We start from the raw sequence: 16,789 nt of genomic DNA, 5'->3' as shown, positions 1-16,789 counted from the left end.
GATTCATCTAAGTGGTGTCACACTTGTGTGTCAGGCATCGTGCTGGGCTCTGGACACAGTGATGAATATGGCAGGTCCTGTCCTCCAGGGGTCTTTTCACTGTGACTGTACGTTGCAGGGGTTCCCAGCCTCAGGTTCAGAACAGGGACCTTTCTTTGCCACTTGAGGAATTCCCTTCTTTTACCTTTTTTGCCCAACCTGAGTCTTTCCCATGTTCATGTTCTATCTCTTATACCTCCTGCCTTCCTCACACAGGGCCATGAATATTAATTGACATCTCAGGTTGTGTCAGATTGTGGGTCAGAATTGAGCCCTGCTTCTGACAGGTGGGCTGTTCATCAAGTCTGAATCAGGGCAGAACGACGGAGTTCTTATATATGCTGGTCTGCTGCGCCCACATGTCAAAGATGCACATAACACAGGCACTGCTTCTTTTCCTCAGGTGGATGGGAGCCTGCCTAAGTCAGGAGACAATAGGATTGACGTCTAGTGGCGGGATTCTTCTCTTACTGCCCCCTCCTCAACCCCAACTAAACTCTTGACAAAAGTCCTGTTGTAGCAAGAAACTGGGTCCTTCTCATGGCTTATTTCCTCACTGGAAGATATTTTTGGGGAGCAGGGTGGAGGGGCGGGAGAAGGGGGAAGGCTAGAGTCACCTTTAGTGGAAAACTAGAAGCAAGTTTCAGTTTCTCATCAGTTGTGAAAAACATGTTGCCTTTGGGAAAGATGGTTTATGGTAGGACCTGAGTTAAGGTGGTTAGCCCTGTGAACACTAGCAGTCATTCATGTGGGGGGTTGGGGCTGCCACAGCCTTTTTCTGAGAAGAGCCCTTACCAGGGTAAAGGAGGGGTTAACATGGTTGAGGGTTACTTCAATTGTTCTAAGTAAATGGCATTTAAACTTTTTTTTTTTAATGTCACTTTCAATGCTGTAATCTTCAGTGACTTTCTACATAGCTGTGACCCCTTGTTAGGGAAGGGCAGTAATTATGTGCAATTAAAAAGAAATCTTCTATTTCCTCCCCAGGGCTGGGGGATTTGGAATGACTACTGCAACAGTATGTGAGGGAAAAATTAAGGCATCAAAGTGATCAATTCTGGAGGTGGCTTGGAGGACGCTCCCTAGCCAGCTTGAACTTTCACATTATTCCCCCCCCCCCCCCCCCCCCCCCCCCGTTCTACGTCCCTGAGCCCTGAGAGCTGTGTGACCATCCTTCAAATCCATCTTCCCTCCACCCCTGTTCACAGGGAGACGAGTAGAAGTCCCTTGTCGGGGCCCGCCTCCTCTGCCATCTTTGTTCCGGAAGTGCCTGCCTCAGAAGCGCGGGTACCGGAAGCTGGGTCTGCGGTGCGCTCGCAGTGGCCTCCCCACGTGTCCCTGCCTGGAAGTGCCCACCTGGGAGGCGGGGCGGAGCGGAAGTTTCGGAAGAAACGGAGGCGGCAGCGGCCACAGCGAAAGCAGCGGCTTCGGCAGTTCAGCGATCTGTGGGTCCGACTGGAGGAGAGGTGAGGCGGTGATTTGGGCCGGGTCGGCCGGCCAGGAGCCCACCCCCGGCATCCATCCGCCCCACCCGGAGTCCCGGTGGGGAGCAGCCCAGGAATATCCCTCACCCTGCTTGAGAGGGGGAGGTTCAAGGCCCTGGTGGGGATGAGCAACCCCCTTGTGGACCAGCCTTTCCTGTTGCTTAGAGCCTTGGGCACTGAGATGAACCCAGTAATTAAAGGCAGTTGCTTCAAGCCAGAGTAAGGGCTTTGTTATCTTTGTTTATCTTTGTTAAAGGAGGAATGGGGGTGGTGGTGGTGGGCATGCATGGGTGTGCGTTGATTTGCCAGCCCTTTCTCCACTGCAGCTTCGGGAAGATTTCATAGTTCTGCAGAGCTGGAAGCAACAGGGAACAGGCTTGTTCAGCCCCCACATTTTACAGAGAGCGTGGTGACCACAGAATGCACTCCCGGAAGATGCTTAGGAGGTGGATCAGAGGTGGATGGAGGAGTCAAAGGTGGTGACTCAGCCTGGTCTGCAGGGCATAAGGCTTCTGGAAGAACTACACCAGAGAGGCCTGGGATCCAGGATCCAGTTCAGTTCAGCCCAAATGTATTGAGTTCCTCCTGGGTGCCTGCTGTTGTGTCGGGTGCTGTGGCTTTGAAGTACACCAGACGGGCATTAGCTCTCTGCCTTCATCGAGTTTGCATTCTAGGGAGGAAGCCCAATTTTGAAAGGGTGCTGTGGGAATGTGCTTGTGTATGTGTTGGAAGTTACTATTTAGGGTTGGGGGAGTAGTCAGGAAAGGCCTCCCTGAGTGAAGGTACCTTTTGGCTGATGCTGAGTAGAAGGCTGACAAAGTGAAGCCCAATGACCAGAACTTTTGAGTCTGGATCAGGAGATTCAGGGATCCAGTACCTGCATAGGTGCTTGATAATAAATGTTGAATGGATAAATAGCTGAGCAAGGAGGGGAAGGAATTCCAAGCAAAGGGAACAGTTTGAAGGCCTGGAGAGAGTGAGCATGTTGAAGAAACCAAGATGAAATAATTATGGTTGGAGCTGGGTGGGGGGAGGGGGGAAGGGGAGGAAGAGTCAAGTGGGGTGGTGTGGGTCCAGACAGGAAATGGAGTGGAGTGACAGAGAGTCTCATGCCTGTGGAAGTGAGGAGCCACTGAAAGGTTCGAAGCAGGCGTCCGGTGTGCTCTGGGATTGGCATTTTTTAACAGATGGAAGCTAGCAGCCAAATGGGACCCGGAGAACAGGGATCCTGTTGGTGTCCATGTTCCACATGACCAAGGGTAGCTCTCCAACCATCCTTCATTGGTGGAGGAATAAACTGACCGGTTCAGTACTTTTTCAGTTTGGGCCATTTCCTTTTAAGGTGGCCTGGAGTTGGCCACTTTACACCAGAGCTGAGCTGAAAGGTCCGGGTGAGCCTGAGATCTTGGGCCCCTCAGCTCATACTGTCTTGACCTGGGATGTCTGCATGGTGTTCACACCGGATGTGAGCTGGGGTAGGGGAGAGAGCCAGAGACCCAGGGAGGACACCTCATGGCCTGGATGTGCCTCTATGTGTGGTCAGAGAGGAGGGGCCCTGCCTGAGATTGCCCAAAGGCCAATGATAAGCAAATCTGAGTTGGGCCTTCTTACACCTAGAGTTTTAATAATCTTTGAAGCAAGAACCATGTAGCCAAGGGAGAGTTGTCTGTTATGCTGGTCTTAGCACCTGTATTACTTGGTTTTGTTGTAGTGGTAGTATCGAGGGACAGAGACACAGGAAGCCTATTAACATACTAAGATCCATTCTCGTCTTTAAAGCAGGGAGATGAAAAGAAGCTGTGTGGGCGTTTGGGGGCCCTGGAGTATCCAGTGGCTCCTGCTGTGCTCTGAGCTTCTGTTTTTTTCTTTCCCTCCTAGTGCTGAGGTCCCACAGCTCCAGGTCCCTGTTCTGGATAGGCACATCTCTGCCGAGCTGCAGCTCCCTCGCCATGGGCATTCCCGCCACAGCCAGATGGTAGCCAGCAGTGCCTGTCTGTCTCTCTGGACTCCTGTGTTCTGGGTGCTGGTGCTGGCTTTCTAAACAGAGGCACCCCTCCTGCAATGACGGGAGGAGCCAGGCCAGGCCCCTGACCCCTTGGACTTGAAGGATGGCCATTCCTGTACTCCACACCCTGTTCTGGCCTTGATAGGCCCAACCCAGGAAAAGAGAGAATAAAAGTTGATTCTTCTCTTTCCAAGGAACGACTCTGGGTTATCCAGCAGTGCTGGGGGTAGGTGTACAGTTTTGTAACATAATGACTGGTATGAAAATAATTGTAAATGAATTACACGGAAATAATTAAATGTCTTTTCTTTGTAGATTTTTTCCCACAATGTGTATATGTTATGCAAACAACTCTTGCTCACACCCTCTGAATATTGTCACTGCTTTACCCCTGGGCCCTACTCATACTGGTCCTACCTGCCACTTTGGATCCTGACCCTTTTCTCCTTCCTGCTGCTCCTCTTCCTACTCCTGGTTATGGATTCGGGGGAGAGTAGGCCATAGGAGCTTTGTTCTGTTTCCTGCGCTCTGACACGTGCTTTAATTATGTATGTGAGTGTCTCACCAACATGCTGAAGACTGGATGAATGGTAGGCTTTGTCAGAGGTGCTGTGTAAGAAAGTGGGTTTCAAACGCTCCCCCTTCCTGTCTTGTTATTTATTTATATGCTGATGCCTTTTATAAATAAAATCTTATGAGGGAGTCTCTATACAATGAGAGTAGAATTGTCTCAGTTGAGTCTCAAATGGGAACTTTTGGCCCTACCTCCCACCCCACCTCCTGTTCAGTCACCACACCCACCCCGTGACAAGGTTTCCTTATGGGCCTTCAAGCAGCTCACAGAAACCCAGAGGGTCTGCCCGGGACTTGGAAGTAGATGTGTTTGTTTCTAATCTGGTTTATGGTAAGCTTGACTGCCTGGGCTTGCAGTTCTGTGGTCTTCCCTTCCTAGACTTTCTTGGGGGTGCATTCTCAGTCATTTCCAGGGCCCAGAAGGTCTTCCGGGTCTACTTAAAGAGTGGTGCGATGGTACTCAGGATGCATGTCCTCCACCTTCGCTCCATTCTGTACTCTCTGTATTGCAGGGGGAGGAGGGCTAAACTCTCCCAGATTCCCTTGCTGCTATGACCGAGATTCTCCTAATGGCATAGACTTATGCGAGACTTGGAGGGTTCAAGGGGAACAGAAGACCTTTTCTTCAGTAGTGGTGGCAGTTACGGGTAGGCTCCAGCAGACAGAAGTTTGTGCAGTGGCCAGGCCGTGCGTTTCCCTGTCCAGTCACCTGCTTCACGAGCGTGTTACAGTTGTGAGGTTGGCTCAGTTTCCTACAGCTTTCTGACCTGGAATTACAGCTGCTGTGGTGCCGGATGTCAGCTTCTGACTTCTGCGGCTGCAGCCATTCCCGTGGCTTAGTAAGCACCTGTTCCTGCTTGGAACGGCAAGAGTCGTCTCGGTTCCTGCTCTGAGCTCTAAGTAAAAGAATTGTTCGCTGCTACTCTGCGACTTGAGTCTGTTCTTAACTTTGATAGCTATGGGGATGAAGGCAGAGGTAAAAGGGGAAGGTGGGATTACTGGGCCTGATTCAGTTCTTCCAAATTTCTGGAAGGGGGTGGTGTGTCTTTATCCAGAGGACCACATGCTAGCTGGGTGGTTCCCGGTTTCGTGACTCATATTATGGCTGAGGACATAAACAGACCCTTGTTGGCACGGCTGACACAAGATGGTTTGCCACAGGTGACTGCTCCATCTCGGTACTGGCCCAACCACCTCTGCTTTTGAGGCGGCAGGGGCTCTGGTGCGCCTGGGTGGGACTTGGATGCTTTCTACAGGTTCATCCTAAAGTGGAAGTGGAAATTCTGTCCTTGGGCAGGGCCAATCTCCACTTCTGTGAAGCACAGCAAGCTCTTCTAAGGATGGTGGGATAGGCCCGTAGAGTGGGGGAGCTGGCACCATAGGGTCACGAGCTTGTTGTCCAGCTCACTTGCTCATCTGCCTCCCATATGTTGGGATCTGAGCCTTAATCTCGTCTAGAAATGGAAGCACCTGGGGCCGTGTGACTGAAATGTACACTGGGCCTTTTATGTCAGCGTGAAGAGGAAGGAAGCCCATCTGGGTAAGGAATTGGTGAATTCTGACTCTGCCCAGGCACCCCCCTCCCTCCCCCCAAGTTACTGATGGGAAGCTGCCTGACTCTCGTATGGAGGAGGGGGAGCAGGTTTAAGAGGTGAGTGCTGAACCCACTGCTTTCGCATCAGAGCTTGAATTACCAACTCAATGAAGCACTCAGACACTTTATTTTAGGTTAGAAGAGAAAAGCCACACTAACCATCCTTAAGTCAGACCAGAAGTATAGCTGTTTTGCTTGCATATGTTACACGGACCTTTGTCCCCATCAGGAAAGACTCTTGGCCTGGTTCTTTTTTAGCAGGAGGTGGCAACTTCTCACTCATTTAGTTGGCAGAGCAAAGCTGACCCCTTGGCAATCCAGTAATCTTTGGACCGCTTGGAGGGTAAGAGCACAGTTACCACAAAGTTGGTGGAATGACCTAGTAAAGGATACAAGGACAAAGGCTTGTTACTTAAAGAATAACCCCTTGATGCAAAGAGCAGTGTAGTGAGAGTCAAGACACCTGGGTTTCAGACCTGACTCAGCCTCTGTAGATAACGGGTAAATAGTCCTCTACATATTTCAGTTTTACACTCTATAGAATGAAGATGTTAGAACAAATGATCCTTTAGGACCTAACTTTGACTTTGTATAACCTTGTAAAGTATGTTTCAAATTCTCCGCAGTCTGACTGATGGAACATTGGAATAGATTCAGCCCTGAGCTTTTAGTGGGACTCAGGATGCAGTTGGTAGGTTGGGCATCCATTCATTTGTCCATCTGTCTGTCCATCCGTCCATCCGTCCATCCATCCATCCATCCATCCATCCTCTGTTCTACCCTGCAGTTAGGCACCAGTGCTCCTGAAATGACCAAGTGCAATAGCAGATATTTTGTCCTCAGCTCTGGGACATCTGAAATAAGAGGTCACTTTTGCACTTTTTTTACTGTGGGCCTGTATGAGGGGCCAGGATGAGTGTGAGAAGAAGAGGGTTCTGCCCTCAAGATGACACTGCATTCACAGCAAACCCAGTCTGTGTAGAAGTTGGGGAAAGGTGGTGGTGTCCCCAGCAGAGAAAGCCTATATCTCCCCTTTCCTTACCTTTGTATGCCATGCCCTGCCACAGTGCCTTGGCAGGGACTTGAGTGACATTTTCTAGTATAAATGGTATATAAATGGTATACACACACACACACACACACACACACACACACACACACACTGTATGTGTATTGCATTAGTTTGATTCAGGATTCAAGTAAGATCCGTGCCTTGCAATAGTGATGTGTCTCTTAAATCTCCTTCAGTTGGTAGGTTACCCCTCTGTTCCTTTTGCCACCCCCTTGTAATTGTTGAAATAACAAGGCTGTTTGTCCTATAAAGTTTCCCAGAGTCTGGACTTTGCTGACAGCATCCCTGTGGTGATTTTAAATATGTTTCTCTGGGGCGCCTGGGTGGCTCAGTCGGTTAAGCGTCTGACTTCAGCTCAGGTCATGATCTCGCAGTCCGTGAGTTCGAGCCCCGCGTCAGGCTCTGGGGTGATGGCTCAGAGCCTGGAGCCTGCTTCTGATTCTATGTCTCCCTCTCTCTCTGCTCCTCCCCCGTTCATGCTCTGTCTCTCTCTGTCTCAAAAATAAAATAAACGTTAACAAAAATATTTAAAAAATAAATATATTCCTCTATTCATGTAAAGGGGGTGGTTAGATCTAGAGACATGATCATATTCAGGTTTGAGTTTTTTGGGCAAGAATACTTGAAGAGGTGGTGTGTACTTACATCAGGAAGTACCTTATGTCTGATTGTCTTTCTTGGCATGTTAGCAGATGTTGATAATTATTACGTAGAGATATTATTTCATTAGGGTTAGTAATAATTTTAAAGTTTGGTGATGAGGGGTGCCTGGGTGGCTTAGTTGGTCGAACATCTGACTGTTGGTTTCAGCTCAGGTCATGATCCCAGTGTTGTGGGATTGAGTCCCATGTTGGGCTCTGTGCTGAGCATGGAGCCTGCTTAAGATTCTCTTTCTCCCCCTCTGTCCCCGTGCCCCTCTGCCCAAGTCTCGTATGTGCACATGTTCTCTGTCTCTCTCAAATATAAAGGAAGAAAGAAAAAGAAAAAAGAAAAAGAAAGTTTAGTGATGATTAAGTGTAAAGAATCCACCTGTGATTTACTCTTCTCTATAGTATGAGATAGGGTCTAAGTTTGGTTGTCAGCACCATTTGTGGAATAATTTGTCTCTTTCTCACCAATTTTAAATGATGCTGCTACTCTCAACAATAGATAAATTATGGAAAGAGCCTAAATGTCCATCAACTGACGAATGGATAAAGAAATTGTGGTTTATATACACAATGGAGTACTACGTGGCAATGAGAAAGAATGAAATCTGGCCTTTTGTAGCAACGTGGATAGAACTGGAGAGTGTGATGTGAGGCTAAGTGAAATAAGTCATACAGAGAAAGACAGATACCATATGTTTTCACTCTTATGTGGATCCTGAGAAACTTACCAGAAGACCATGGGGGAGGGGAAGGAAAAAAAAAAAAAAGAGGTTAGAGAGGGAGGGAGCCAAAACATAAGAGACTCCTAAAAACTGAGAACAAACTGAGGGTTTATGGAGGGTGGGAGGGTGGGTGGGTGGGTGATGGGTATTGAGGAGGGCACCTTTTGGGATGAGCACTGGGTGTTGTATGGAAACCAATTTGACAATAAATTTCATAATAAAAAAAATGATGCTGCTATTATATGCTGAGTTCCCACATATACACAGTGTGTTTCTGGGCTCTCTCTCCAGTGCATTTGATCTATCTGTTGAGTCTTGTGTCAGTACAACTTCATTTTAATTACTACCTTTTCTTGGTTCCTCTTGCCAAAAGGATAATTTCTGTTGGAATTTTAGCTAGCAATAAGACAAATGACTTTTAAAAAATGGGAAAAAGACTTGGACAGTTCATCAAAGAAGATATAAATAAGTACCAGAAAAGATGGCTAATGTCATTAGTCATTAGAGAACTGCAAAGTAAAAACACAAGAAGATACCACATATTCTATCATCTAGATAGCTAGCTAGCTGGCTGTCATCTAAAATCAAAAAGGACTGATCATCCTAAGTGGTAGGAAGTGGAGGAACTGGAGCCCTTATGCACTGCAGGTAGGAATGTTAAATGGTATGGCCTCTTTTAAAGCAGTTTGGCTGTTTCTTAAAAAGTTAAACATGTACATACCACATGTTTAGTCTTTCCACTCCTAGGTATTTATCCGAGATAAATAAAAACTTATGTCCACATAAAAACTTGTTCATGCCATTAATTTTAAAAATACCTTTTAAAATGTTTTTAGATTTGTCATGGGAGTGGGAGATCGAGACATGATAAGTGTCTATTGTAGTTCCATTCTGTATGTTACTCTTTGAGAATATACTTTAATTGAAGATTTTATTAGAAAAATATTTATCAGTATCTGTATTCTCCATTCAAATGAGAAAATTTAATTCTTTCTACCCTGTTCCCTCTCCTATATTTCTCTCATCTGGAAATTTAGTTTCAAGTTATTATTGAAATCATTTTTATGGTCAAAGTATTACAGATTTAAGTGTGTGTGTGTGTGTGTGTGTGTGTGTGTTTTAGAGGGCCAGTGGTGATTAATTTAGAGCCATTGTATGTCCAAAGAGATCTTTATTACACCTTTCCTTTAAATAATTTGATTGCCTTTGCAGTTCTGGTGCAAAGTTATTTTCCCACAGCCTTTGCAGGTGTTTGTCTATTATCTTTTTATGTGCGCTGTGTGGATAAAGAGAGAGATGTCTGATGTCAATCTGAGTCTCATTCTTGGGAATTTTAGTCCCAGTGTATTAATATATTTTAAATCTTTGCTTTGAGGATTTTCTTTATCACTGATAGTGTTAAGAATCACTTTGATATATCTTTTCAAATTTAATTATTTGTTGTATGCTTTAAAAAAAAATCATACCTGCCACTTTGTGAGACCTTGTGATCTGAGGACTTAAGTGTTTGTTCAGTTCTGGGAAATTATCAGCCATTATTTTTTCAAATATTATCCCTCTTCCATTCTCTTTCTCCTTCCAGATTGCCTACTAGATAAATATTGGAAAATTTGGCTCCTTTCACAATGTCACTTTATTTTTTTATTTTTTATTTTATTTTTAATTTTTTTCACAATGTCACTTTTTTAAAAAACTGACTCCTCAGCTCATTCTCTGCTCACTCTTTAGCTGTGTGCATTCAGCTTACCTGTTGATATGGCTTTCTTTCTACCTGGTTCCTTTTGTCAGGGCTGCATCTTAGTTTCAGACCCACTCAGATTTCCCTTTTTGCAACACAGCATTCTGTTTTGGGTTTATTTTTATTTAATGCTATTTTATTTAATGCCATTTTAAAAAATGTTTATTTATTTCAGAGAGAGAGAGAGAGAAAGAGAGAGAGAATGAGTGGGGAAGGGGCAGAGAGAGAGGGAGACAGAATCCTAAGCAGGCCCCAGGCTCTGAGCTGTCAGCATAGAGCCTAATGTAGGACTTGGACTCATGAACTGCGAGATCATGACCTGAGCCAGAGTCGGACGTTTAACCAGAGTCGCCCTGGGTTTATTTTTAAATCTGTTTTCTGTGATGAGTCTCAGTGACTTTGGTGAGAGACTCCTGTCTACTTAGTCCATCATTTTGAAATTAGAAGTCACTGTTCAATAAGCTCTATTTTCTACTTATTAGGTTAATAGAAAGAAAGCATTTGTTTTATAATGTCAGCCCATACTTAGTGGTAAAAGAAGGAAAACATAAAATCTATAAATTAGTATATTATAAGTGGCCTCATTTTAAGTCTTGCTAATTGGCTTAAGATCTCCCTCACACATTATGGCTTTGTGTTTGGAGTTGGTAAGTTTGCATTTTGTCATCATTTTTTTTTTTTTTTTTTTTACCAATCTTAGCACATCCTTACCTGTGGTTGAGAGTGTTCCTGCCCGGGCCCCTGTTTTATAAAGTGGGGAATGGTAAAGTGTTGGGCTTGGCACGTAATTTTGTTGAGGTTCAAAATGCACCACAGGCAGCATTGGATTCATCTGTCCTGGCAGTGCATCTTCTATCACCATCTCTGTATTGTCCCATCGAGAAGCATCCATAAACATTCCATGAACAAGAACACCATCTTCAGGAGAGGGCAACTGGAAGATAACCAGAAGTTTAAAGGTGAGAAGAGGAGAAGGGGATTAGCTGTTGTGGGCCATTTCCCGAGTCCCACATCCTCACCAGTTAATGCTAAGAACCACTCTAGAGATTGCTGTTATTACATTTTGTTTTTATTTTTTATTTAAAAAAAATTCTGTAATGTTTGTTCGTTTTTGAGAGACAGAGCATGAGTGGGAGAGGGGCAGAGAGAGAGGGAGACAAGGAACCCGAAGCAGGCTCCAGGCTCCGAGCTGTCAGCATAGAGCCCAACGTCAGGCACGAACTCACGAACCATGAGATCATGACCTGAGCTGAAGTCGGATGCTTAACCAACTGAGCCATCCAGGTGCCCTGCTGTTATTACATTTTAGAGAGGAGAAAACCAAGACTCAGAAAGGTAAAATAACTTGCTTCTGTTTGACACCAAATCTCAAACTTTCCACACTCTACCAGGATCTTTAATAGGGGATACCATTTATGGGCTTCAGACTGTCTGATACAGTGTTATGACTTGCTCCTTTGCATGGGAAGCAGATAGGATAGGAGGGCTGTGATTATCATGTTCTTTTTAGCAAGGTCTTTCAAGGACCTGGGTGCCTCCTAAAGATAGATTGTATATCTGTCTTGATACCTGCAGAGTATGGACTGTTGCAGACTATGGAAAGTTCCCTTTTTGTTTTTAGAAATTATGCTAGATTCTTGTTTCTATTAAAGGGGGAGAGAGAGAGAGACAGAGAAAAACCTTGCCCTTGGTGTCCTGTGATTGGAGGCCACCACTGGTATACAAGTTCTGCCAATTGTGGGCTTCTGTGTCATCCTTCCTCAAACAGTGAATTTGGCCACTTGTGGAGCTGATTATCTTTTGGAGAATTGGAGCCGCTCACCTGCAGGCAGATGGCCAAGCGGTATGGACACAGGCAGTATATTTTTATAGTGAATAAAAGGACAGTAAGCTCTTTTTGGCTGGTCTTTACTTTCTGGTGTCCCGAACTTTGTCTCTCGGCTACGAAGGGTGGGGCAGGCCTTCCTGTTTTGGGGGCTGCTATGCACACTTGTGCAGGTCTGCCTTAGTGGAGGCTGGAAACCATCCTGCTACCCCCTTGCCAAGCCATGTGTGGGAGCCATCTGGGCATCCACCCAGAGGGAGTGTCTTTTCCTAAGCTGTGCAAAGGTGGCAAATGGGCTAACAGTGGCCCTGCTTGTGTGTAAAGTTATGTTTCTAAGGTGTGGACGGGTGCTTTGAGGCAGGGCTGCACTCCCCCATTGCATCTCAGCACATCGGAGTTGGGTGGCTCGGATGGGCGGCAGGGGTTCTCATCTCTGGTGGTGCACTGGAGTCACCTGGGGGAGCTTTGGAAAATAATGATGCCTAATGATATTGGGGTGATTCTGATGTAAGTGGGATGTAGTCTGGGCATTGGGATTTTTTTTTTAAATTTTATTTTAGAGAGGAGGGGGGAGGGAGAGAGGGAGAGAGAGTGAGAGTATCCCAAGCAGTCTCCATGCCCAGCTTGGGAACTCAGTGCGGAGCTCAATGCAGAGCTCAATTCCATGACCCTGGGATCATGATCTGAGCCCAAATCAAGAGTCAGATGCTCAACTGACTGAGCCACCCAGGCGCCCCATTGGGTATTGGGATTTTTAAAAAGCTCCACAGGTGATTCTAACCTGCAGTTAAGGTTGAGAATCACTGATATTCTAGAGCAGTGGTTCTCAAAATTTAGTGGGCTAACAGCCCCATGTAGGACTTGTTACAGTACAGATTTCTGGGTCTCAGCCCAGAGTTTCTGATTCAGTAGATCTGGAATGGGTCCTTGGAATTTGCATTTCTAGTAAGTTCCCAGGTGATGCCAATGAACCACATTTTGAGAACTTCTGCTCTAGAAGGAGGAAACTATGTAAGGAAAGAGTTTAAACTGCTTCCTTAGTGCATTCCTATTAGTTATGCCATGTATTTATGGTTATATAATGTATGAAGTTAGTATATCAATTCCACTAGGAGGCAATTGAGTGAACAGCAAATACATCCAGCCTATAATAATAGTTATTTATTGTGGGAGCACTATGTGCTAGTTCATTTACACTGCATTACAGCTCTGAGGTTGGTGGCATTGGCCACATTTTACAGATGAGAACACTGAGGTGCAGACATGTTAGTCATCATTCTAGCACACACAGCTGCAAAGGGGAAAGTCAGAATTTAAACTCAGCCCTGCCTGATTCTGAAACCTTGTTTTTAACATCTTGCTAAAGCCCTTATTTAACATCATTCTCCATAAGAAAGAGAGAGTTGCTGTAGGTATCTAAAGAAATAAACAGTGTTGCTTTAAAAAATATCTCTACAAATTGGACTAATTTAGGCACTTCCTATCGAGTCACTGCAGACCTGGGGAGCTTGTCTGAGGGGTATGAGTCTCGTCCTGCCTCTCACGCTGCTGCATGTGGGAGCCAGTAGGGGAGTGGGGCAGGGGAGGTTGGCTGAGATATCAAATGTGAGTGGGACAGAGCTGCTCTGCTGTAACTAGTCAGGGAACGGTACCTCCAAGTCCATGGGCAGTTCTTGTCCAAACTGCACTGTCTTGGCAGCTTCTATAACTGCCGCTTGATCCCGATAGATAGGAATCATGTTGTACTTGAAGCTCAGCTCGTCTATAGGCAAATTGTGTTTCCGAGCATGATTTTGAAGAGTTCCTATAAAAATGAAAACCAGAAAGCTGGGTCCTCCAAACGACATTGCCGCTTCTCAAACATGGCCTCTGTTTGCCTCAACCAGGCTGCTCTAGCATTTGAGAGCTTCCTCCCCCTCGAGAAGTCCCAACCATTAACACCTTATTCTGAATTAGCTCATTAGACAGGAAGCCTGTGGTGATGCTGGGAGGGGTGGAGCCATGGCACAGCTGGGAAGAGAGGGAAGAAGGTCATGGCTCTAGTGCACTGCTCTGCCAGTGAGTGAGAGACAAGCCAGTGCCGGAGATTTGAGGGATTCAAAAGACAGATTAGGCCTGGGTCCTCTAGCTGGAGTCGAGGGCCGATGGAAGGTTGACAGGAATGTTCTTTTTTTTTTTTTAATATGAAATTTATTGTCAAATTGGTTTCCATACAACACCCAGTGCTCATCCCAACAGGTGACCTCCTCAATGCCCATCACCCACCCCTCATCAACCCTCAGTTTATTCTCAGTTTTTAAGAGTCTCTTATGGTTTGGCTCCCTCCCTCTCTTTTTTTTTTCCTTCCCCTCCCCGATGGTCTTCTGTTAAGTTTCTCAGGATCCACATATGAGTGAAGGAATGTTCTTTAGAAAGAAGGAAGCTGCTCTGAGGTGGGGCTGGGGCAGGTGGAGAGCAGCATGGAGACCCGTCCAGCATGGGTCACGTGGGGAACTGGGGCGTGCCGTGGGCATTCATGTCGTATCGAGTGCTCGAACTTGCACAGCCCAAGAGGGGCAGGGGTTAGGCTGTTGGGGAGCATCTGCTATTCCTGCCATCCTTTTCCCCAGCAAGTGCGAAGGAGCAGGGCCTTATTGAACTGCCCTATAATCAGTAATCCATAGTTAGGTCATTAGCAGCCCTGCCTTTCCCCCAGTTCCTAGAAACCCAGCATGATCTTTCGTGGGATTTTTCTTGGGAAAGCACTGGTTGTTACCTGTTAGAAATCCTTGAGGAAAGAAGAAACCGGAGATCCAGAAGGACTTAGGCTGCCCTCTTTTGAGCCACAACTAAAGGAGAAACATTACACCATTATGTATTGTTTTTCTGAAGTGGAGCTTGTCATTTAAGTCAGAATCATATTTTGGAGGGCCTCTCAGGAGACAGAATCTTAACCAGCCTGAGTTAGTCACCAGTCCCATTCTCCCTACCTGTCTGTCTCCCTCCTCACCCAATAGCCTGACCGTAAATCCAGAACCTGGTTATTATAGGGGGTGTGGAAGAGAGGAGACTGCAGCAAGGTCACACCTAGAAGTTTGGACCCATGTCAGATTGGTTCTGTGCCTCACAGTGGGATCCCATGAATGAGATCTGAAACTCCAAGGTTGGCCTGGAATTAAAGTGGGATACAGGGATAAAGGCCAAGGGCAAAGTACCTTATAATGAACATGACTTTCAAATTGATGCCATTCTGGAAGTTTCTATTTCTTTGGGCTCAGATGATCCCTCAACAGTTGTTAATATTTCAGTTAGCTAGGGCTTCCTAAGGACCTTAAGGCCTACTGTGTTCATCAAACCCAAAGAAGTGAATTTTCTTACATCCACAAATGCAGTCCTCAGGATCAGGTCTTTGACCCACGATCCTAGTGGCTTCAGGGATGGGTAGGCTGTGGTGGACCACAGAGAGGGAACTTGGTTGTTGAGGAAACTGTTGTACACCTTCTCCATTTCCTCAGACATCACCACAAGGCCAGCAATAGCTTTGTTGAGTGTCTCCAGAGAAGTCTGAAAGAACAAGAATGAGTAGGTGCCTTTCACAGATGTAATTATCAAGTGAGAGTGCCACTCATTTGTGTCAGCAGTACTGCCTTGGGCCGAAGGGCCCCCTTGCTCCATCCTCTCTGCACACTGTCTGTTGGGCCAGACTCTTCAATCTTTTGCCCATTTTTACAACACGTGACCATAGGGGTGTAAGGCCTGGGGGTGGGGGATGGTTCAGACTGTTAATGGCAGAATCCAATGAAGTAGAAAGAGGGAAGGAAGAGAAATATCCCTTGAAGCCTAGAGAAGTGGCTTCAAGAAATACCAACGAGCAGCTCTCCTCCAGGCTGAAGGAAAAATGGGCCTGATAGTTATTTGGGAACCATGGGGTTGGTAGTGGGAACTGCTTCTTACCACTGGTGATTTCTGCCCAGGGGCTTCCCATGGCCTCTGAAGTTACAGCAGAGAGGGGAGATTCTTAGGGGAGACCAATCTTTCAGCTGGTACCAGAGTCCCCTTGTTCTAGAAACACTTCCTTAAGACATGACCCTTGCCCTCCCCTCCCCACAACAAAAGACAGAGGCAGGCAGTAGTCCCGGGAGATGCTGGGCTGGCAGCAGCCCTGGGAAGTACAGGGTAATATTTGTTACTTGGCTAAAGACGAAGGTGGGGCATATAGATTGGTATGGTCTGCACGGTTCTGGTTTTGTGTAAACCACTGCAGTATACTGGGAAAATACTATAGAAGGATGTTAGAGGCCAAATTTATGTTGATTCAAAACCAAAATAAGGTCCAGGACCATATGCACATAGTTCTAGAGATAGGCGGTATGTGGATAAACAAGGTTAGTCAGCCTTCCATTCCTTCCATTCCCGTCTCTGTTCATGAGAGGCAATGAGTGGTAGGAAGAGTTGTTATTCAATTGCCCTTAGTTAGGGTCTGAGGAACCATTTGCAGCCTTGTAGAGCAAGGAGACCCTCAGCCAGGGCGGAAACAGCACTCCACCTTAGAAACCGAAAATGGAAAACGGTGGCAGAAGACTCACAGAGAAGACTTACAGAAGGTTCCAGAGAGGGAGGGATTAGGCTGCTAGGGTCTTCTAGGACTGGGCAGAGGTCAGGATTGGGGGGGGGGGGCAGGCCACCACCCCTCCCTCAGATAGAAGTGCTCGGCTGGGATTCCTGATTGCTTTGCAGGCTGCTTCTTCCAGGATTCCTCCTTTCTCTCCTTCCTGTAGGTGGATTCCTTCATTATTGGTACACAGTAATGTTTGACCAGAAGTCGTGACCACAAGGAGACCTCAGAGCCACACTCTTTCACTTGCACATTCAAAGATTCATGAAGATTTAGTATGTGTCAGGGACTAGGGGATCAAAGATGACTAATTTAACTAGTTTTCTTCTCTTTAAGAAGTTCATTGTCCTACGGGGGAGCCATCCCCATGGAGGGGTAATTACAAGGTAATTTGGTGAGGACAGCGATAGACACAGACACCCGAAATGATGGAGCCCTGAGGAGGGTTCCTTAAGTTATCTGATGGGGGAGGGAAGGGCTGGTGTGTCAGGAA

At 46.3% G+C, this 16,789-nt stretch overlaps 2 protein-coding genes across 8 annotated transcripts in view; one reads left to right on the top strand and one right to left on the bottom strand.

Annotated features, from left to right (window-relative positions):
• The window catches only part of TRABD2A (TraB domain containing 2A), a 61,139-nt gene extending 57,297 nt beyond the window's left edge, over positions 1-3,842 (top strand). For 5 of the 7 annotated variants that reach the window (XM_019443226.2, XM_019443215.2, XM_019443237.2 and 2 more), the window contains 2 exons: positions 1,248-1,505; positions 3,402-3,842. In XM_019443226.2, coding sequence (XP_019298771.1) covers positions 1,248-1,505; positions 3,402-3,564 — 421 coding nt within the window. In that variant the 3' untranslated portion in view covers positions 3,565-3,842. The other 2 variants (XM_019443259.2, XM_019443250.2) reach the window with 2 other exon arrangements.
• Positions 3,843-5,803: 1,961 nt separating this feature from the next.
• The window catches only part of DNAH6 (dynein axonemal heavy chain 6), a 241,924-nt gene continuing 230,938 nt past the window's right edge, over positions 5,804-16,789 (bottom strand). The window contains exons 73-77 of the mRNA XM_053890890.1: positions 15,060-15,245; positions 14,458-14,530; positions 13,355-13,506; positions 10,589-10,811; positions 5,804-6,074 (exon numbers count right to left, since the gene is read on the bottom strand). Of these exons, the coding sequence (XP_053746865.1) occupies positions 5,971-6,074; positions 10,589-10,811; positions 13,355-13,506; positions 14,458-14,530; positions 15,060-15,245 (738 nt within the window). The 3' untranslated portion in view covers positions 5,804-5,970. The remainder of the gene's footprint in view (positions 6,075-10,588; positions 10,812-13,354; positions 13,507-14,457; positions 14,531-15,059; positions 15,246-16,789) is intronic.

This window comes from Panthera pardus, unplaced genomic scaffold (assembly GCF_024362965.1).
Source record: "Panthera pardus isolate Hobbes unplaced genomic scaffold, ASM2436296v1 HiC_scaffold_26, whole genome shotgun sequence".
NCBI classification, from domain to species: Eukaryota; Metazoa; Chordata; class Mammalia; order Carnivora; family Felidae; genus Panthera; species Panthera pardus.
Note: the sequence above shows the minus strand (reverse complement) of the source record. Positions and strands in the feature narration are given on the sequence as shown.